The sequence below is a fragment of the Bombina bombina genome, chromosome 5 (assembly GCF_027579735.1).
Source record: "Bombina bombina isolate aBomBom1 chromosome 5, aBomBom1.pri, whole genome shotgun sequence".
Classification (NCBI taxonomy): Eukaryota; Metazoa; Chordata; class Amphibia; order Anura; family Bombinatoridae; genus Bombina; species Bombina bombina.
The window spans coordinates 683111898-683135241 of NC_069503.1; the positions used below are offsets into that span (position 1 = coordinate 683111898).

General features: G+C 39.6%; 1 protein-coding gene across 1 annotated transcript in view; it reads right to left on the bottom strand.

Annotated features, from left to right (window-relative positions):
- WRNIP1 (WRN helicase interacting protein 1) overlaps positions 1 to 23344 on the bottom strand; it is a 359165-nt gene that overhangs the window by 231061 nt on the left and 104760 nt on the right. Inside the window, exon 4 of the mRNA XM_053714658.1 lies at positions 13538 to 13743. Within this exon, the coding sequence (XP_053570633.1) occupies positions 13538 to 13743 (206 nt within the window). The remainder of the gene's footprint in view (positions 1 to 13537; positions 13744 to 23344) is intronic.

Sequence of the window (23344 nt, forward strand, 5' to 3'; positions counted from 1 at the left end):
TGTCCAAAGAATGCATAGGTTCAAACGGAGGAGCTTGAAGAGCCCCCAGAACCAAATTCAAACTCCAAGGAGGAGGAGAAATTGACTTAATGACAGGTTTTATACGAACCAAAGCTTGTACAAAACAATGAATATCAGGAAGATTAACAATCTTTCTGTGAAAAAAGAACAGAAAGAGCAGAGATTTGTCTTTTCAAGGAACTTGCAGACAAACCTTTATCCAAACCATCCTGAAGAAACTGTAAAATTCTCGGAATTCTAAAAGAATGCCAGGAAAAATGATGAGAAAGACACCAAGAAATATAAGTCTTCCAGACTCTATAATATATCTCCCTAGATACGGATTTACGAGCCTGTAACATAGTATTAATCACAGAGTCAGAGAAACCTCTTTGACTAAGAATCAAGCGTTCAATCTCCATACCTTTAAATTTAAGGATTTGAGATCCTGATGGGAAAAAAAAGGACCTTGTGACAGAAGGTCTGGTCTTAACGGAAGAGTCCACGGTTGGCAAGAGGCCATCCGGACAGGATCCGCATACCAAAAACCTGAGAGGCCATGCTGGAGCCACCAGCAGAACAAATGAGCATTCCTTCAGAATCTTGGAGATTACTCTTGGAAGAAGAACTAGAGGCGGAAAGATATAGGCAGGATGATACTTCCAAGGATACTTCCGCTTGAGGATCCCTGGATCTGGACAGATACCTGGGAAGTTTCTTGTTTAGATGAGAAGCCATCAGATCTATTTCTGGAAGACCCCATATTTGAACAATCTGAAGAAATACCTCTGGGAGAAGAGACCATTCGCCCGGATGAAACGTGTGGCGACTGGGATAATCCGCTTCCCAATTTTCTATACCTGGGATATGAACCGCAGAAACTAGACAGGAGCTGGATTCCGCCCATACCAGAATTCGAGATACTTCTTTCATAGCCAGAGGACTGTGAGTCCCTCCTTGATGATTGATGTATGCTACAGTTGTGACATTGTCTGTCTGAAAACAAATGAACGATTCTCTCTTTAGAAGAGGCCAAGACTGAAGAGCTCTGAAAATTGCACAGAGTTCCAAAATATTGATCGGTAATCTCACCTCCTGAGATTCCCAAACCCCTTGTGCTGTCAGAGACCCCCACACAGCTCCCCAACCTGTAGGACTTGCATCTGTTGAAATTACAGTCCAGGTCGGAAGAACAAAAGAAGCCCCCTGAACTAAACAATGGTGATCTGTCCACCACGTCAGAGTGTCGAACAATCGGTTTTAAAGATATTAATTGAGATATCTTTGTGTAATCCCTGCACCACTGGTTCAGCATACAGAGCTGAAGAGGCCGCATGTGAAAACGAGCAAAGGGGATCGCGTCCGATGCCGCAGTCATAAGACCTAGAATTTCCATGCATAAGGCTACCGAAGGGAAAGATTGTGATTGAAGGTTTCGATAAGCTGATATCAACTTTAGACGTCTCATGTCTATCAAAGATAGAGTCATGGATACTGAATCTATCTGAAAACCTAAAAAGGTTACTAAGTCTGAGGAATCAATGAACTTTTTGGTAAAATTGATCCTCCAACCCATGATGTTGAAGAAACAACACAAGTCGATTCGAATGAGATTCTGCTAAATGTGAAGACTGAGCAAGTACCAAGATATCGTCCAAATAAGGAATACCACAATACCCCTGTTCTCTGATTACAGACAGAAGGGCACCGAGAAGCTTCGTAAAAATTCTTGGAGCTGTAGCTAGGCCAAACGGCAGAGCCACAAACTGGTAATGCTTGTCTAGGAAAGAGATCTCAGAAACTGATAGTGATCTGGATGAATCGGAATATGCAGATATGCATTCCTGTAAATCTATAGTAGACATATAATGCCCTTGTTGAACAAAAGGCAGGATAGTCCTTACAGTTACCATTTTGAATGTTGGTATCCTTACATAATGATTCAATATTTTTAGATCCAGAACTGGTCTGAAGGAATTTTCCTTCTTTGGTACAATGAAGAGATTTGAATAAAACCCCAGTCCCTGTTCCAGAAACTGGAACTGGCAAAATTACTCCAGTCAACTCTAGATCTGAAACACATTTCAGAAATGCTTGAGCCTTCGTTGGGTTTACTGGGACACGGGAAAGAAAAATCTCTTTGCAGGAGGCCCTTATCTTGAAGCCAAAATCTGTACCCCTTCTGAAACAATGTTCTGTATCCAAAGATTGTGAACGGAATTGATCCAAATTTCTTAGAAAAAACGTAATCTGCCCCCTACCAGCTGAGCTGGAATGAGGGACCCGCACCTTCATGTGGACTTAGGAGCTGGCTTTGACTTTCTAAAAGGCTTGGATTTATTCCAGACTGGAGATGGTTTCCAAACTGATACCGCTCCTGAGGATGAAGGATCAGGTTTTTGTTCTTTGTTGTGACAAAAGGAACGAAAACGATATTACCCTGTAAAGAAAGGGAAAGCAGAGTAGACTTAGAAGACATAACAGCATTCCAAGTCTTAAGCCATAAAGCTCTTCTAGCTAAAATAGCTAGATACATATACCTGACAACAACTCTAATGATATCAAAGATGGCATTACAAATAAAATTATTAGCATGTTGAAGAATAAAAATGCTATGAGAATTATGATGTTACTTGTTGCGCTAAAGCTTCTAACCAAAAGATGAAGCTGCAGCAACATCCGCTAAAGATATAGCAGGTCTAAGAAGATTACCTGAACACAAGTAAGCTTTTCTTAGAAAGGATTCAATTTTCCTATCTAAAGGATCCTTAAGGAAGTACCATCTGCCGTAGGAATAGTAGTACGCTTAACAAGAGTAGAGACAGCCCCATCAACTTTAGGGATTTTGTCCCAAAACTCTAATCTGTCAGATGGCACAGGATATAATTGCTTAAAACATTTAGAAGGAGTAAATGAATTACCCAAATTATTCCCATTCCCTGGAAATTACTTCAGAAATAGCACTAGGGACAGGAAAAACTTCTGGAATAATAACTACAGGAGATTTAAAAACCTTATCTAAACGTTTAGATTTAGTATCAAGAGGACCAGTATCCTCAATTTCTAATGCAATTAGGACTTCTTTAAGTAAAGAACGAATAAATTTCATTTTAAATAAATATGAAGATTTATCAGCATCAACCTCTGAGACAGAATCCTCTGAACCAGAAGAACCATTATCAGAATCAGAATGATGATGTTCATTTAAAAATTCATCTGAAAAATGAGAAGTTTTTAAAAGACTTTTTACGTTTACTAGAAGGAGGAATAACAGACAAAGCCTTCTTAATGGATTTAGAAACAAAATCTCTTATGTATCAGGAACACTCTGAGTATTAGATGTTGACAGAACAGCAACAGGTAATGTAACAGTACTAAAGGAAATATTATCTGCATTAACAGTTTGTCATGACAAAACAGTACAAACAACAGCTGGAGGAACAGATACCATAAGTTTACAGTAGATACACTTAGCTTTGGTAGCTCCAGCCCCAGGCAGCGATTTTCCAGAAGTATCTTCTGACTCAGTTTCAACGTGGGACATCTTGCAATATGTAATAGAAAAAACAACATATAAAGCAAAATTGATCAAATTCCTTAAATGACCAGTTTCAGGAAATGGGAAAAAAATGCCAGTGAACAAGCTTCTATCAAACCAGAAGCAATAAAAAATGAGACTTAAATAATGTGGAGACAATAGTGACGCCCATATTTTTTTAGCGCCAAAAATGACGCCCACATTATTTGGCGCCAAAAATGACGCCACATCCGGAACGCCGACACCTTTGGCGCAAAAGAACGTCAAAAATGATGCAACTTCCGGCAACACGTATGACGCCGGAAACAGGAAAAAAAAAATTTGCGCCAAAAAAATCAGCGCCAAGAATGACGCAATAAAATGAAGCATTTTCAGCCCCCGCGAGCCTAACAGCCCACAGGGAAAAAGTCAAATTTTTAAGGTAAGAAAAAAATTGATTTATTCATATGCATTATCCCAAATATGAAACTGACTGTCTGAAATAAGGAATGTTGAACATCCTGAGTGAAGGCAAATAAATGTTTGAATACATATATTTAGAACTTTATAAAAAAGTGCCCAACCATAGCTTAGAGTGTCACAGAAAATAAGATTTACTTACCCCAGGACACTCATCTACATGTTGTAGAAAGCCAAACCAGTACTGAAACGAAAATCAGCAGAGGTAATGGTATATAAAATAAGAGTATATCGTCGATCTGAAAAGGGAGGTAAGAGATGAATCTCTACGACCGATAACAGAGAACCTATGAAATAGACCCGTAGAAGGAGATCATTGAATTCAAATAGGCAATACTCTCCTCACATCCCTCTGACATTCACTGCACGCTGAGAGGAAAACCGGGCTCCAACCTGCTGCGGAGCGCATATCAACGTAGAATCTAGCATAAACTTACTTCACCACCTCCATAGGAGGCAAAGTTTGTAAAACTGATTTGTGGGTGTGGTGAGGGGTGTATTTATAGGAATTTTGAGGTTTGGGAAACTTTGCCCCTCCTGGTAGGAATGTATATCCATACGTCACTAGCTCATGGACTCTTGCTAATTACATGAAGAAAGCAAAACTATACATTTAAAAAAAAAAAAAAAAACTTCATGGGCTATATAAATAGATCATCTGCCAAAACATTTATGCAAAGAAAAAATGAGTGTATAATGTCTCTTTAAACAGAGCAAAAACCAGAGAAACCGGGTCAGGCTAACAGAGACCCAACCAGTCTTGAAGAAACAAGGGGAGGCAACGCCCAGACCCCCACAGAAACAGAAACCATGGACTAAGGCTGGAAGTCTAACAGAGAAGAGAATCTTCCTCTAACACAGTGCTCTAGTTAAGACGACTGTAGACGAAGGTCCCTATAGTCGAAAAAGGTAGCTATGAATATCTAAATTTTCAGAACCGAACCTCGGGCAGCAAGCTCAGAAAGGTGAGCATCAGACGTACAACCCATGGAGACAAAACACTGCACGCTGCCGTCATCGAAAATGATGCAGAAACTTGAATACTTGCAGGGCAAGTAAGGAGCAGCTAAAATAGGATCCTTCAGGCTGCTAAGAATCCACCAACCAGTGGATAAACATTGCAGGCTATCCACGAGCCACCAGTCCGTCCCACAGATTTTTGAATGTGGAGAAAAAACAGAACCTCAACAGATCACAGATCCTGCTCTAAACACCATACCAGCCCCAAGCGACAGACATGACTGATAGACCGGGGAACAGAAAGACCCCAACCACAGGCCCCCCAGGACAGGAAAATAATGGGGGGACTCACCCACCCCAACAGAGCTCAGGTGCCAACCCAATCCGCTCCTCCAATAAGGCACTCCTAAAGGAGAACCCACTAGAACCTGGAACAGAGAAAGTGCAATAGATCCTTAGGAAGACCTGTCACAAACTCTCTTAGACAGTCTCTACATGGAGATTTCAATTTCCAAAAGTTGGAACAGAGCATTCCACAGAGCAGCAGACTGCTGTCCCTCACAGAAACAAAAGCCACCCTGTTCTAACCCTCCTACACACAGGGCAGGACAACGACCTTCCAAAGAGAGGAAACCCCGTTTATTAGGAAGACAAGCTGGGGAGGGCACAGATAAGAACAGTGCACATGCCCCAGGACATGACGCCCATAGACTGATCAAAACACAGAGCGAATGAAAAATCATCCAGACACACTGTTGAATCCACAGAAAAAAAACCATGAAAAGGAGCACCACTCCATCCAAAGGACAAGTCAGGCCTTAAGTTTAAAACCAGGGACCCCGAAGGTGGATATGAACCCTGGCCCTTACTGCTTGCAAGCTCAATGAGCTAGCCCCTATTCCAAACATAGTCTCCCCCCGAAAAAACTGGGGCGTCCCGAACCAGTCCGCAGGATAAGTCTCTTAAGAAAACTGCCACAGCAGGATTCAAACTCCAAGCCTAAGACTTGCTTGGCCGGAACTAATCCCTTAGGCCACTTAGTTCTGCGGGCCCTGGACCCAGATTGCCTTAACACGAACAACACCCTCAGGGAACACAAGATACCCCGTCTGAAGAAAAACAGACCTCAGAGGGAACAATACCGGGCTAACCCGGAGAACGGGTACAGGACTCACTCGTAATTCCCAACTTAAAGAGAAGAAAACACCCTTAGCAGTGAGGTCAACACCCCCAAACACGGTGCTAGACTGCAACAAAGTCACGCCATCACTTTAGAGCTCCAGGCCCCAAGGACAACTCACACGAAGTCCCAAGACTAAGGGATGATAACGAGAACAGAGTCACCCGAAAGAGAGAGAAGAAAAATGCTAGTCACCATAATCCTTTCAGACTAACTTTCTGGAGGACCACACCAAGGAAGAAGAATGCAGAGCATCCCGAACCCTGGTAGAAACATCCCTTAAGCAAACGCTTGGAAAAGGAGACAACAACGCCTATCGTCCACGATATGAGACAACTAACTCTCGGAAGTAGACAAAGCCGCACGGCCCTCACTTCCTAAATAAAAATTAAATGATGAATCTGGCAGCAGTGGGATCTGAACTCACGCCTCCGAAGAGACTGGAGCCTTATCCAGCACCTTAGACCGCCTCGGCCATGCTACCCTAGCTTAACGCCCAGAAGTCTCGACTCGAAGGAAGACAACCTCTAAATGGAACAAGTCCCTAAAGGACACTCCCCAAATAGACCTTAAAAGGCAAGACCGCCAAGAACCGGCAGCATGAAGGACCTAATCCTCCAACCCACAACAGGAAGGAAAACTCTAGTCCCCGCAAAAACAACAGAGCATGTTGCAGCGGATTTCAACGGAGACCGGCTCGACTAGATTGATAGGCTAATGAGGACCGAACCATCCCCCATGCCCCTAAGCAAACACGGATCATCAAGTCCTCTCAGGATGCTAGCTGAAACTTGTAAAATAAAAACAAGTCCTATTGTGAGCACTAGCGCGCCCTCACCAGACCAGCCAGGCATAAAAGGCGCCACATGTCTGAACTAGGCCTTAAAGACAGAAGGATTTGTATCAGTCAGGACCAGCACTGTCAAGGCCACATAGAGTCTCCCCTGAGATGGAGGGATAGACAACAGACAAACATAGGACTAGCACGTCCTCACGCTTTAAACAAACTTTTGTAAAAGTAAACCGTGTGTGACCACAAAATTGCGAGTATCAATTCTAGAGAAGAAAGTTCAGAAGGAAATATTACAACAACATGAGCTCTAAACCAAAGAAAATCTATCCTCGCCGGATTAAATAAAGATCAGGCAACTTGTAGGTTATCGCCCAGGAAGAACAGACACACCCGCAGGACCAGCCCCCCAACAGGAATCCGAATCTGCCAAGCTCAGAACTGGAAACGGATATTCAAATAAAGACTATAAAAGAATTACCTCATCCCCTTATGTCTAATCATGCAAGCCAGTCGAAGAGGAAGACTGAGAAATCCCCCCCATTAAGAGTGGGATCCCTCCAGCAATGCCAAAACGTGCCGCAGTAGAACACGAAGGCGCAACAGTCTATAACGAAAAGGCGCAACATACTTCCGCCCGGGACAAATGAAGACACCGGTCCCGAAGGTTGACCCCATGAGGCCTCAGGGCAGTTGCTCCTCCGGAGGGGCTGAACTGGGACCAATCGATCCCCACGCCTGATAAGCCCCAGTTAACTGAACACGGACAATATCGTAAGCACCACTCCGGGAGGTGCAGATGGCCCCAGCGCCAAAGATATGGCCATGCAGAACCATGTTGTAAACACCGGTGGGAACAGAGCACTCTCCATAGAAGGATAAGCAGCAATTTGGTTACCTGCATGCGTAGTAAGAGCTGGTGGTAGGGAACATGCCTCGTGGTAAATGGAATCCCAGAGGCGGATGGCTCAGCGGACCCCTGATTCCCCCGATCTAGAGGAATAGAGCACTCTAAAAACAGGCATTCAGAACATAAATGATGGGCATGTATCCACCGGGATAATTATATTCTTCGCAAGAAGTAGAATCTCGAATCAGAGACATCCGTCTTCACAAATTCAGAATCCTCCATAACTGGGATATTGATAAAAAATGGAACAATAAGAAAAATCTAAATGGCACCTTACACCCCCAATGGCTGGGACACTCACACCTCCTGTGAGCCAGACACCAGCGGTCCAGAATATCTCCTGGTCGCCACACGGTCAGGAATGCAGAAATAGAGAGCTAAAAACATGACCACGCCCGGTCACAAGGTAATACATGCAGTCCATGAAATAATAGCATGCCCGACCGTAAAGGCTACGTCATTAGACATAGGCTGTTATGTTCCAAAATAGCCATTACAATACATCTATGATGAAAGTAAAATGAAACGGATCTTACCGGAATCTACGCTGTGGAACAGGAACACGGCCCTTCAAGTGTGACAGATAGTAGCGTCGCTTCTGCCACAGACTTGAGAGAAGAAAGCAGGCAGCAAAACTTGTCAACGCTGATTGCTTGTGGGAGCTGTTAATATGAGTCGGGGATGGTTTCGCAGAAAGACTCTCCCTGCATCTCCGGACTCTAACTTTCCCCTATGCTCTGACTGAGAGACTGACAGTCCATGCCGAAGAGTACTACCCTCCATAAAAGACTATCTAAAAACTTATGACACTTCTCTGCCAACCTCCTGAAACTAAAGGCAAAGAATGACTGGGGACATGAAGGAAGTGGGATGAGTATTTAAACCATTTTGGCTGGGGTGTCTTTGCCTCCTCCTGGTGGCCAGGTTCTGAATTCAGAAAACGAAATGAATGCAGCTGTGGACTCTTTCCATTTATGAAGAAAATGGGCATTTCCAATGCTTTTGATATTTTCTTAAAGCCATTTCCCTATTTCTGAAGCTCAAAACCTTTTGCCCGCACATCAAAGCTATATTCCTTGGTCTTACCCATTGTGATGAATGAGGGAATTCGGTCTATGCGCTACCTCATATTTATATCCCCTGTGAAACAGGAAGTCATGAACCATTTCCCTAATCCTAGTCACCCAGATGTACTAAAAAATCAATATCAATGGTAATGTACTTCAAATATATTTTTCACATTCTTCTATTTTGGATGCAAAAGTAAAGAATTCTGCCAATGTTCCTTTAAGTTAGTGCAACCAGTACATTCAGATTTATCACCCTTCTAACATTATTTTATAGCCATTTCCCATTTAGTAATTGTAATACTTTTTTCTGACAGCTTTATTTTTTTCCCATTCAACATTTACAGCCTTGATGATAGCTGTTACTTACTCTAAAGATTAGAGATCACAAGTTGTAAATCCTCTATCCAAGATTTCATTCTAATTACTTCTCACATTTTATGTAATCTGTCCCCTACAAGACAAGCCCTGAAGTCATACTAGCTAGTAAGTTTAAAGTTTCTTAAAAGGGGTAGTAAACACAAAACATTTTTATCCTGTGTAAAAAAAAAAGAGCACTATTTAATCATGTTAAAAAACATTTTTTATGGGGGGGGGGGGGGAGGGTTAAGTTAAAGATGTTTATTTAGAAGCTAACAAGAAGTGCCCCCTAATGAACTGATTGGTTGATAAGAACTCCAACTGCTTTATTAGTAGACAGTGACACAGCTCACAAATATATTCATATTTCTTTTTTACATTTTTCATTCAGAACAGGAACCAACCATTGGTTTTTATGTAATCAGGACAGAATAGCAATAATCTGGTCCTTCGCAGGTCTTAAAATTAGGTAAATACAACCTCAGATGAACAACAACACATGACCATATTACACTGTGTCATGATTTATTTAACAAAATAAAACCAAAATTATGAGCCCTATGTGAAAAAACTCAGTACACTCTTACTGCTTCTATAGGAATAAGAGGCTAGAAGCAGCCAGGTGCTGCTAATCAAATGCCCTGATTAATTGATCATCAGCAAGTGTGACCACCTCTATAAAGCCTAAGTCTTTAGTAGTTGCATTCAGGTGTGTGTTAACACAAATGCAACGGAGGAAAGACATCAGCAATGATCTTAGAGAAGCAATTGTTGCTTCGATCAATCTGGGAAGGGTTATAAGGCCATTTACAAACAATTTAAAGTGAGAAAGATTATTTACTAGAGGAAAACATTCAAGACAGTTGCCAATCTTCCCAGGAGTGGACGTCCCAGCAAATTCACCCCAAGTTCAGACCGTGAAATGCTCAGAAAAACTAAAAAACACAAAAAAAACCTAGAGCATATTAAATGTTAAAGTTCATAACAGTACAATTAGAAAAAGATCCTGAACATGATATGGTTTGTATGGAAGGGCTGTCAGGAGAAAGCCTCTTCTCTCTAAAAAGAACATTGCAGCAAGGCAAAGTTTCATCTAAACAAACCACAAGACTTCTGGAACAATGTCCTTTGGACAGACGAGAACAAAGTGGAGAGGTTTGGCCATAATGCACAGCGACAAGTTAGGCGGAGAACCAAACACAGCACTATCAGCACAAACACCTCATAGCACTGTCAAGCACTGTGGTGGAGGGGTGATGATTTGGGTTTGTTTTGCAGCCACAGGACCTAGGACACTTGCAGTCATTGAGTCCACCATGAAACTCATCTGTTATACCAAAGTTTTCTAGAGTCAATTTTGAGTCCATCTGTCCCACGGCTAAAGCCTTGGCCGAAATTAGGTCATGCAACAGGACAATGATCCCAAGCACCACCAGCAAATCTACATCAGAATGGCTAAAAAGAAAATAATTGAGGTGATGTTGCAATGGACCAATCAAAGTCCCAGACCTCAAACCGATTGGAATGCTGTGGCGGGACCTGAAGCAACTTTGTAAAGACGAGTGGTTTAAAAATTCCTCCCACGACGATGTGAGAAACTGATAAAGTCATAATACAGAAAACTGTTACTTCAAGTTATTGCTGCTAAAGGTGGTTCTACAAGCTATTGAATCATATGGTGTACTTAGTTTTTTCACACATGGCCTTATCCATTTTGGATTTATTTGTGTTAAAGAAATCATGGCACGGCAAACATGTCATGTGTTGTTGTTCATCTGAAGTTGAATTTACCCTAATGTTAAGACCTGCTAAGGACCAGATGATTGTTATGTCCTGATACGTAAAACCCATAGACTTAGTGTTAAAAGGTATCAGGTGTGAATCGGGAGCAGGTGTGTTAAATTTGGTGTTTATTACTCTAACACTCTCTCATACTGGTCACTGGAAGTTTAACATGGCACCTCATGGCAAAGAACTTAGGATCTGAAAAACAGAATTGTTGCCCTCTACATAAAGATGTCCTAGGCTGATAAGAAGATTGCCAAGACCCTGAAACTGAGGTGTAGCACAGTGGGCAAGACCATACAGCGGTTTCACAGGACAGGTTCCACTCAGAAAGGCCATTGCCGATGGTCGACCAAAGAAGTTGAATGCACATGCCTCAGCATCATATCCAGAGGTTGTCTTGGAAATAGACGTATGAGTGCTGCCAGTATTGCTGCAGAGGTTGAAGGGGTGGGGGGTCAGCTGTCAGTGCTCAAACCATATGCCGCACACTGCATCAAATTGGTCTGCATGGCTGTCGTCCCAGAAGGAAGCCTCTTCTAAAGATATGCACAAGAAAGCCTGCAAACAGTTTGCAGAAGACAATCAGACTAAGGACATAGATTTCTGGAGCCATGTCCTGTAGTATGATGAGACCAAGATAAACTTAGTTGGTTCAGGTGGTGTCAAGCGTGTGTGGCAGCAACCAGGTGAGGAGTACAAAGACAAGTGTGTCTTGCTACAGTCAAGCACGGTGGTGGAAAGTGTCATGGGTCTGGGCCTGCATGAGTGCTGCCGGCACTGGGGAGCTACAGTTCATTGAGGGAACTATGAATGCCAACATGTACTGTGACATACTGAAACAGAGCATGATCCCCCTCCCTTCGGAGACTGGGCCGCAGGGCAGTATTCTAACATGAAAACGACCCCAAACACACCTCCAAGACGCCAATGCCTTGCTGGAGAAGCTGAGGGTAAAGGTGATGGACTGGCCAAGCATGTCTCCAGAACCTAAACCCTATTGAGCATCTGTGGGGCATCCTCAAACGGAAGGTGGGGGAGCGCAAGGTCTCAAACATCCACCAGCTCCAAGATGTCATCATGGAGGAGTGGAAGAGGACTCCAGTGGCAACCTGTGAATCTCTGGTGAACTCCATGCCCCAAGAGAGATAAGGCAGTGCTGGAAAAAAAATGGGGGCCACACAAAAATATTGACACTTTGGGCCCCAATTTGGACAGGTTCCACTTAGGGGTGTACTCACTTTTGTTGCCAACAGTTTAGACATTAATGGCTTTGTGTTGAGTTATTTTGAGGGAACAGCAAAAGTACACTGTTATACAGGCTGTATACTAACTACTTTAAATTGTAGCAAACTCATTTCTTTCAGTGTTGTCACATGAAAAGATTTAATAAAATATTTACAAAAAATGTGAGGGGTTGTAGAGATACTGTATGTGCGTGTATATACACACACACACACATACATGTATATATATATATATATATATACACATATATATATATATATATATATATATAATATATATATATATATATATATACACACACATACATGTATCTATATATAAATATATATAGACAAACACACACGCATATATATATATATATAATATAATATATATATATATATACACACACACACACACACATATACGTTTTCATGCAACAAATTAAAATGTACTTTAAGCGGCATTCTAGTACAAAATTTACTATGCTTAAATTCATTAGAGCAAGAGTAATTTCTACACAAATCGCCATGGAACTCATGGGCTCCATTTATTAAGCTTCGGAAGAAGCTTTAGAGCCCTTGTGGGGCAACCCCTAGTTAAGAGGCAGCAGTTGTTAACCTGCGGTTTCCTAACCTCTGTGCAAACACATAGATAAAACCCGCTCAATAGCCTGAGAGAACTGCTGACTCTGATCAGGAAACAGGCGGTGAGATAACTGAAAACAGCAATCACATGACTGCACCCAATCACTGGCCTCTGAGTGGGATTTGTTGGAGTTCAACAAAACGATTTTCCATGGGAAGTGGTGTAAAAATAAATAAATTTAAAACAGATATGATTTAGGATGCACACTGTCCATATCTTAACTATGAGTACTATGAGGAACATGGAGTTTAAATCCCTGACCAATCCTTTCATGTTTTCATTTGTTATAAATTTAGAATACACTTAAATGGTTTAAAAATGGGAGAAAATGCAAATAGTTATATAAAAAGTTTTCAGATCAAAAAGTTGTTTACATTGCTACTGAAACTAATGTTTAATTATTAACTACATAACTTCAGCAAAAAAAGAAACTGAATCAGTATGAAGCTAAATCCCAGATGTGGCTACTCTTAAACTAGATATGGGCATGTATAGCTCTTCTTACTTGCTAAGCTGAAAGTTATCTTCAATTCGCTGACGTTGTATCAGTAACACCAGAACATGCTTAATCCCCAGCGTACCTTATTAAGGAAAAGCTGTTTTGCGTACTCACCAGCTCGGTCATATAGAATGTGAGAGCGCTGTAATCCTTCCTTGATTTGCTCCTCTTTAATAACCATAGCGTCTTTCTGTGTATATTTTCCTGAAGCTACCATGGCCTGTATAGACAGCTGCAAGCCATTCAGCCCAGTTCTGGCATCACCATCACAGAGGTGGGCTAGTGTAGTTAAAGCTTTTTTCTCCAGATACACCGGAGGCCTGTTAGAATAAAATTTGAACATAAAGTTATTTATTTTCCGTCTCTTGCACCTAAAAGAGTGTATTTAAAATGTATCACATATTTTTAAAAAAATTATGTTTGTGCTCACTACTATAATTATATTTTTAACCCCTTAAGGACCAGTGACGTACCCTGTATGTCACTGGCCTTTTTTTGGGACTTGATTGTTTTATAGTGCGGTCTTGCCACCAGCGTTGAGACTGCTCTATTCCACAAAGCCTGCTGGAGGGAGTGGATTAATAGTGTGTTCTTGCTAGACTTGTGCTATTATGTCCTGAAAAAACCCTTAACGGCCAGTAACATACAGAGTACATTGTGGTCATTAAGGGGTTAATTGAACTGAACAGAATGGTGCCTATGTGACGAGGATATTCAAATCAAACTGTTACAAATTAATCTTCTGTGAGTAACCATTTGTCTATTTAAAGTGTATTTTTAATTCTAACCTAAAAACATAGGGTCTCTTCTTTTTTGTTGCAGAGGGTTTGCAACCAGAGCTTTGGACCTCCATTTAAACCGCTGAAATGCAAGATTGGACAGAGCTTAAAATCCCTATATTTTGTGGACTAATACATTGGGTTAGATATGTGCTTGTTTGTATATGCAGATTTTACAAAATTCATTTTTAGTATATTTGAATATTTTAAACTCAGTCGGCTAGATTACGAGTTTTGCGTTAAGCTGAAAAAGCAGCGTTAACAGGTCCTATCGCTGCTTTTTCACTACCGCTGCTATTACGAGTCTTGCAGGTTTAGGGGCAACGCACACTTGTTTGGCCTTACCACAAACCCACTTACGTAAACTTTGCAAACCCTTTTTTCTATGGGACTTTCATAGCGCCGGTATTACGAGTCTGTCCTGGGAGGCCAAAAAGTGAGCGGTACAGCCTCTACCGACAAGATCCATAACGCATTCTAAAGTCAGTAGTTATGAGTTTTACACTACAACGCTGTAGCATAAAACTCATAACTAAAGTGATAAAAAGTACACTAACACCCATAAACTACCTATTAACCCCTAAACCGAGACCCTCCCGCATCGCAAACACTATAATACAGTTTTTAACCCCTAATCTGCCGCTCCGGACATTGCCGCCACTAGAATAAACATATTAACCCCTAAACCGCCGCACTCCCGCCTCGCAAACACTAGTTAAATATTATTAACCCCTAATCTTCCGTCCCTAACATCGCCACCACCTAAATTATATTTATTAACCCCTAATCTGCCGTCCTCAATGTTGCCGCAACCTACCTACACTTATTAACCCCTAATCTGCCGCAACCAACGTCGCCGCCACTATATTAAATTTATAAACCCCTAAACCTAAGTCTAACCCTAACACCCCCTAATTCTAATATAATTTAAATAAATCTAAATACAATTTCTATCATTAACTACATTATTCCTATTTAAAACAAAATACCTATAAAATAAACCCTAAGCTAGCTACAACATAACTAATAGTTACATTGTATCTAGCTTAGGGTTTATTTTTATTTTACAGGCAAGTTTGTATTTGTTTTAACTAGGTAGAATAGTTATTAAATAGTTATTAACTATTTAATAACTACCTAGCTAAAATAAAGACAAATTTACCTGTAAAATAAAACTTAACATAAGTTACACTAACACCTAACACTACACTACAATTAAATACATTAAATTAGCTAAATCACAAAAAAACACTAAATAAAGGAGCTTTCATCATGAAGTATTTTATACTTCATGAATGAAAGTCCCCTTTATTTGTTCCAATGGTAAATCTTAGCGTTTCACAAACACTAGGATTTTCCATCACTTTAAAGGGACTTTAAACTGCTGAGTACAACTAAAGTATAAAAGTTAATACTCAATATGCTTTTGGTTTTCCTCCTGGGCCTGCAGCTCTCTTCAAAGCTGTTGTTATATTATTTTAACCATTCACAATTCCTTATTATTGAAGTTCTGCATCTTCACACTGGGCATCCCCATTATAAAGTATAAGTATTCATGTTCCTTGTGACAGATGCAGTGCACATTCACAGAACAGTGGTATTATTGTCTTCTTCACAAGACATATCATGAACAACACAGAGCGGGAGCTGTAAGTTTTCTTTATATTTACTTATGTAACTTTTAAACTAGGTTAAACAATGCAAACATGTAACTCTTCTGCTTTCTATTGTTATAGCTAATCCAAAGTGCAAGGTACCGCTGTCAAAAGCCAGCATTGTCACTGATCTGTGAAAGCTCACTGCTTCTATCACTGAGTGCAACAATACACTCATGCCAAGACAGCAGCGCCCAGTATAAAGACGCAGAGCTTCACCAACTTGCTTCTGTAATGAGTTAAATAAGAGAACGGATTTAAAGAGAGCTACAGGTACAGGAGGAGAACAATAGCATGGTGAGTAGTAGGCATGTGCATTAGTTTGTTATTTAGTGAAACAAAATGCAGGACAACAAAGTAATGCACATGCCTAGTGAGTACTTTAATACTAGGTTTATGTTGCTGCATGTGATCCCTGCAACACACAATAATATCCACATATATTGTACCAAATTAACTTTCGATTACCCTGATGGTTATGGGAACATTATGTATCTATGGGCAGCACACAGAATGGCCTATCAGAAATACCTTTCATAATCCTGACCAGCAGAAATGTTTAACAAGACCTGGCAACATTCTGCAATGTATAACACCTAGATACCCCAACACAATAATCATCTATGACACAGTGGGACCCCATGACAGATTTAAAGGGACAGTCTACTCAAGAATTTGTTATTGTTTAAAAAGATAAATAATACCTTTATTACCCATTGCTCTGCAGACTGCCCCCTTACTTCAGTTCTTTTGACAGACTTACATTTTAGTTAATCAGTGCTGACTCCTATGTAACTCCACAAGAGTGAGCACAAAGTTATCTATATAGCACACATGAACTAGCGCTGTCTAGCTGTGAAACAAATGTCAAAATGCATTCAGATAAGAGGCGGCCTTCAAGGACTTAGAAATGTACATTTGAGCCTACCTAGGTTCAGCATTCAACTATGAATACCAAGAGAACAAAGCAAATTTGATGATAAATGTAAGTTGGAAAGTTCGCATGCCCTATCTGAATCATGAAAGTTAATTTTGACTAGACTGTCCCTTTAAGCATAGATGAGCCACTATCTTTATTGCCTGCGTGTCTCTTTAACACTAAAGTGTCATATGTATTAAATAAAGCCACACCTAACAAGTTGTGGAGCCTCTTGGTGTGTCTGCCACACAGGGACATTGGGAAATGATCTGGAGGCATTGGTCTTTCCACTGAAGTGGCGGCATAGATTTGAACAAATCAAGATTGCTGACTACAAATGGCTGCTATGATTCAATCTAAAAAAAAAAAAAAACTAACAACCTATGGTTTTGAGCTTCTACTTATATTCCTTAAGGATAATTATTTTTTATTTATTTATTTTTGCCATAACACTGTCATTTAGGGTGAGTGTTGTAGATGTCTGAAAGCACTGCCTAATTATTACTAACTGACAAACTTACTCCAAACGTAATTATCAACTTGATTTTCAAAATGTTTATAACTCTGATGTGCAAGAAATGAGTTAAAGGACCAGTCAACACAGTAGATTTGCATAATTAATAAATGCAAGATAACAAGACAATGCAATAGCACTTAGTTTGAACTTCAAATGAATAGTAGATTTTTTTTCTGACAATTTTAAAAGTTATTTTTATTTCCACTCCCCCTGTACCATGTGACAGCCATCAGCCAATCACAAATGCATATACGCTTATTCTGTGAATTATTGCACATGCTCAGTAAGAGCTGGTGACTCTTTAAATATAAAGACTGTGCACTTTTTTTTTTAATTGAAGTAAATTGGAAAGTTGTTTAAAATTACATGCTCTATCTGAATAATGAAAGTTTAATTTTGACTTGAGTGTCCCTTTAATTGAAATTTGCAAGTTTATCTCAGTCTAGTGAGAATTTCAAATCATAGTTCCAGGAAACCATTTGAACAGTTTTAATCACTGAATTCCAAGCTTAATAACCATCTAAATAAAATGTTGAACTTGTTAAAGTTGTTAAATCAGGAGGTCATAGTTTTTTATAGGTACAGTAACATGCAGCTTTTGGGAAGGGGAGTTGAGTATTTTCAAGGTCACTTTGCAATGCACTTGTGATGGGATTCAGTTTTTACATTTAAAAGCTGTTTACCTTTTGAGTGAAAAAAACTTAAAGGGACAGTCTACTTGCAAATTGTTATTGTTTAAAAAGATAGATAAGCCCTTTATTACCAATTCCCCAGTTGTGCACAACCAGCAATGTTTTTTTTTTTTTTTTTTTAAACTTCTTTTTATTGAGAAAAGTTCAGGTTTACAACATGCAAGTGAATACAGAAACATTGTTCTGTGCTATTCAAGGGATCAGTAAAGGAATTTCAAATAGACATTGTCAAAGAGCACTTGTTGCAACAAATATGAAAAGAGAGGGCATTCATTTCAAGGATACCTTACCATGAGCATATTATCCTGTGACACAGTTATATAAGAATTAGAGATAACATTCCAAAATAGGTGATTAAATAGGATGTGAGACAAGATTACATGATGGTACATTCATTGCATGTAGAATATATGTTAACTGCACAAATATACTAAAGCTTTCTCATGGTCTGTCCCCCAAACTTTCCCATTTTTTTTTAAACTAGGTTAAACATATAAACCAAACAAACAAATCAGTACAAAACAAAACAAAATAGGTACTAAACACCTATATAACCAGATTGAATTATATTAAACAGGGATAAGTATACGTCTGATGGCCCAATGAGTATTGTGCTGCTTTTGCATGTTCAATTGTGTACAGGGAAATTAGAGAAAATGTTTTTTGGTTCGCTCTGTAGTTAAGAGTGATGGGATTAGCGTAGTTATTGATTATAATAATTCCACAAAAAAGGGCGAATAGCCAAGCACATAGGCGAGGAGGTAAGGTACAGTGGGGATGTGTCTCGCAAGTTTCGATTTAGCGTGGGGTTGTAAGGATTCTAAAAGTAACATATAGTGGGCAAAAGAAATGACTACGATTGTTAGGATATTATTTTACAATGGTGTTAAAAGTGTGTGCTGGCCCATTATTGATAAATATGGTACATATGAACCTAATCTTTCCTGAGTACTGGATCAGTCTGATTATGATGTGATATAGCATTGATATGAACAAAATACAATATATTTTACAACTAGGATAAATTCAAAGCACCGAGTAGGCAATAACATGGGAATTGTTTAAGAGTATACTGGGTACAAAGGAGTATTTCTGTGAGTAACTAATGACAAGACAAGGCCAGTTCAAGTAAGATCATAAGTGAATACAATTACGATGGCGACATAACAATTTGATCTAATAATTATAATTTATTGCACAAAGGTTTAATTTAAGCAGAATAGTGACATTGTATATAAAATATATTAGGGTAAAACAGTAAGACCCTTCCAATATGGTAAGGGATCAAACTATAAACCCCATAACGGTTAGTAGTGCTATCTAAACTACTGCTTTATTATAATATTCAGTTTTCTCATGCTTGCACTGTATTGTATGATATTAAAAAGATAGCTACAAACTGTCCATAGAGCTGAGTTTTTTTACTTGATTATAGCATAGACAAATGGTTAAGTCTAACATATTGAGACACTTCCACATATTAACCAGTCTGCAAAAGTGTCCTGTAAAATTCAGATCTGGCCAACTAATATGTCTGACTGTCCCCTGATTGTACACCTAGGTTAGGTTCTCATTGGAAAAAGAAAAGGAGTATAGTCTAGTGAGCTATAAAGCAACAAAGATAAGACAACTTGCCATATCTAAAGAGCATATAATGAGAATAACAAGATACTAGTCGTGGGCAGTTCACAATATAGTTCGTTTGTCGATACAATCAAAACGATAACAGCTGGTTTAAATAATATGGCATTATATGTAGAATGTTCCATTGTAGGCTGAGACATTGCAGTAAAGATCTAAGATTACCCTTCCGATTTATGTTTGCATAGTTGTTGACTGCATATGGGCAACGGAGCAACAATCTCTGTCTATGGGGCCTAGTTATCAAGCCGTCAACCTCAAATACGCTGCGTATTCCGCAGTGTATTTGTGGCGAGGCTGATTCGCCTTAGTTATCAAAGGCTCGAGACCGGCAAAAGTAGAATTTTGTGACGTAAACTTCGATCCGCCGGACTCAGTCCGACACAGATCGATTCTTACGTCACTCCAGATGTTCCGCACACAAGTGCGGCACAATCTCACTACTTTTGCTAGTTATCAAAAAACTAGCAGGTACGCTCAGCACTTTTACGGCCCAGCGTACCTGGTTTTCAAAGCGCCAGCCTGGAGGCGGCGGATCCCATAGGAATCAATGGGAGTCTGACCATAGCGAAAGTACAAGTTCGCTGCTGCCAGACATCCCATTCATTCCTATGGGAGCTGTCTACACCTAACACCCTAACATGTACCCCGAGTCTAAACACCGCTAATCTGACCCCCCCCTACACCGCCGCAACTACATAAAGTTATTACCCCCTAAACCGCCGCTCCCGGAGCCCACCGCAACTATAATAAATGTATTAACCCCTAAACCGCCGCTCCCTGAACCCGCCGCAACCTATATTAAATGTATTAACCCCTATCCTGCCCCCCTACACCGTCGCCACCTATAATAAATTTATTAACCCCTATCCTGCCCCCCACTACGCCGCCGCCACTGTAATAAAATGATTAACCCCTAAACCTAAGTCTAACACTAACCCTAACGCCCCCCTAACTTAAATATTAATTAAATAAATCTAAATAAATTAACTCTTATTAACTAAATGAATCCTATTTAAAACTAAATACTTACCTTTAAAATAAACCCTAATATATATATATAATAATTATATTGTAGCTATCTTAGGATTTATTTTTATTTTACAGGTAACTTTGTATTTATTTTAGCTAGTTAGAATAGTTATTAAATAGTTATTAACTATTTAATAACTACCTAGCTAAAATAATTACAAAATTACCTGTAAAATAAATCCTAACCTAAGTTACAATTAAACCTAATACTACACTATCATTAAATTAACTAAATAAACTACCTACAAATAACTACAATTAAATACAATTACATAAACTAACTAAAGTACAAAAAATAAAAAAAGCTAAGTTACAAAAAATAAAAAATTAAGTTACAAACATGTTAAAAATATTACAACAATTTTAAGCTACTTACACCTAATCTAAGCCCCCTAATAAAATAACAAACCCCCCCAAAATAAAAAAAAATCCCTACCCTATTCTAAATTAAATAAATTTCAAAGCTCTTTTACCTTACCAGCCCTTAAAAGGGCCATTTGTGGGGGCATGCCCCAAAAAGTTCAGCTCTTTTGCCTGTAAAAGAAAAATACAACCCCCCCGCAACATTAAAACCCACCACCCACATACCCCTAATCTAACCCAAACCACCCTTACAAAAACCTAACACTAATCCCCTGAAGATCATCCTACCTTGAGTCGTCTTCACTCAGCCGAGCCACCGATGGAACTGAAGAGGACATCCGGAGCGGAAGAAGTTAATCCTCCAAGCGGCGCTAAAGAAATCTTCCATCCGATGAAGTCATCATCCAGGCGGCGCTGAAGAAGTCTTCAGCCAATCAGATTGAGCTCGCATTCTATTGGCTGTTCCGATCAGCCAATAGAATGCGAGCTAAATCTGATTGGCTGATTGGATCAGCCAATCGGATTGAACTTGAATCTGATTGGCTGATTCCATCAGCCAATCAGATTTTCCTACCTTAATTCCGATTGGCTGATAGAATCCTATCAGCCAATCGAAATTGAGGGGACGCCATCTTGGATGACGTCCCTTAAAGGAGCCGTCATTCGTCGTAGTCCGTCGGTGACGAAGGTGGTTCCGCGTCGGCGGAAGGAAGATTCAAGACCCGGCTTGGAAGATGACTTCGCCCGGATAGAAGACCTCTTCAGCGCCTCTTTGAAGATGACATCGGCCGGATCGAAGACTTCTTCAGCGCCGCATGGATGATGACTTCATCGGATGGAAGATTTCTTCAGCGCCGCTTGGAGGATTAACTTCTTCCGCTCCGGATGTCCTCTTCAGTTCCATCGGTGGCTCGGCTGAGTGAAGACGACTCAAGGTAGGATGATCTTCAGGGGATTAGTGTTAGGTTTTTGTAAGGGGGGTTTGGGTTAGATTAGGGGTATGTGGGTGGTGGGTTTTAATGTTGCGGGGGGGTTGTATTTTTCTTTAACAGGTAAAAGAGCTGAACTTTTTGGGGCATGCCCCCACAAATGGCCCTTTTAAGGGCTGGTAAGGTAAAAGAGCTTTGAAATTTATTTAATTTAGAATAGGGTAGGGATTTTTTTTATTTGGGGGGGGGTTTGTTATTTTATTAGGGGGCTTAGATTAGGTGTAAGTAGCTTAAAATTGTTGTAATATTTTTAACATGTTTGTAACTTAATTTTTTATTTTTTGTAACTTAGCTTTTTTTATTTTTTGTACTTTAGTTAGTTTATGTAATTGTATTTAATTGTAGTTATTTGTAGGTAGTTTATTTAGTTAATTTAATGATAGTGTAGTATTAGGTTTAATTGTAACTTAGGTTAGGATTTATTTTACAGGTAATTTTGTATTTCTTTTAGCTAGGTAGTTATTAAATAGTTAATAACTATTTAATAACTATTCTAACTAGCTAAAAGAAATACAAAGATACCTGTAAAATAAATATAAATCCTAAGATAGCTATAATATAATTATTAATTACATTGTAGCTATCTTAGGGTTTATTTTACAGGTAAGTATTTATTTTTAAATAGGAATAATTTATTAAAGTATAGTGTAGTGTTAGGTGTAATTGTAACTTAGGTTAGGATTTATTTCACAGGTACATTTCTCTTTATTTTAGCTAGGTAAGCTATTAAATAGTTAATAACTATTTAATAGCTATTGTACCTGGTTAAAATAAATTGAAAGTTACCTGTAAAATAAATATAAATCCTAAGATAGCTACAATATAATTCTTATTTATATTGTAGCTATATTAGGGTTTATTTTAAAGGTAAGTATTTAGTTTTAAATAGGATTCATTTAGTTAATAAGAGTTAATTTATTTAGATTTATTTAATTAATATTTAAGTTAGGGGGGCGTTAGGGTTAGACTTAGGTTTAGGGGTTAATCATTTTATTACAGTGGCGGCGGCGTAGTGGGGGGCAGGATAGGGGTTAATAAATTTATTATAGGTGGCGACGGTGTAGGGGGGGCAGATTAGGGGTTACTAGGTATAATGTAGGTGGCAGCGGTGTCCGGGAGCGGCGGTTTAGGGGTTAATACATTTATAAGAGTTGCGGCAGGGTCTAGGAGCGGCGGTTTAGGGGTTAATACATTTATAAGAGTTGCGGCAGGGTCTAGGAGCGGCGGTTTAGGGGTTAATACATTTATAAGAGTTGCGGCAGGGTCTAGGAGCGGCGGTTTAGGGGTTAGTAACTTTATTTAGTTGCGGGGGGCTCCGGGGGCGCCGGTATAGG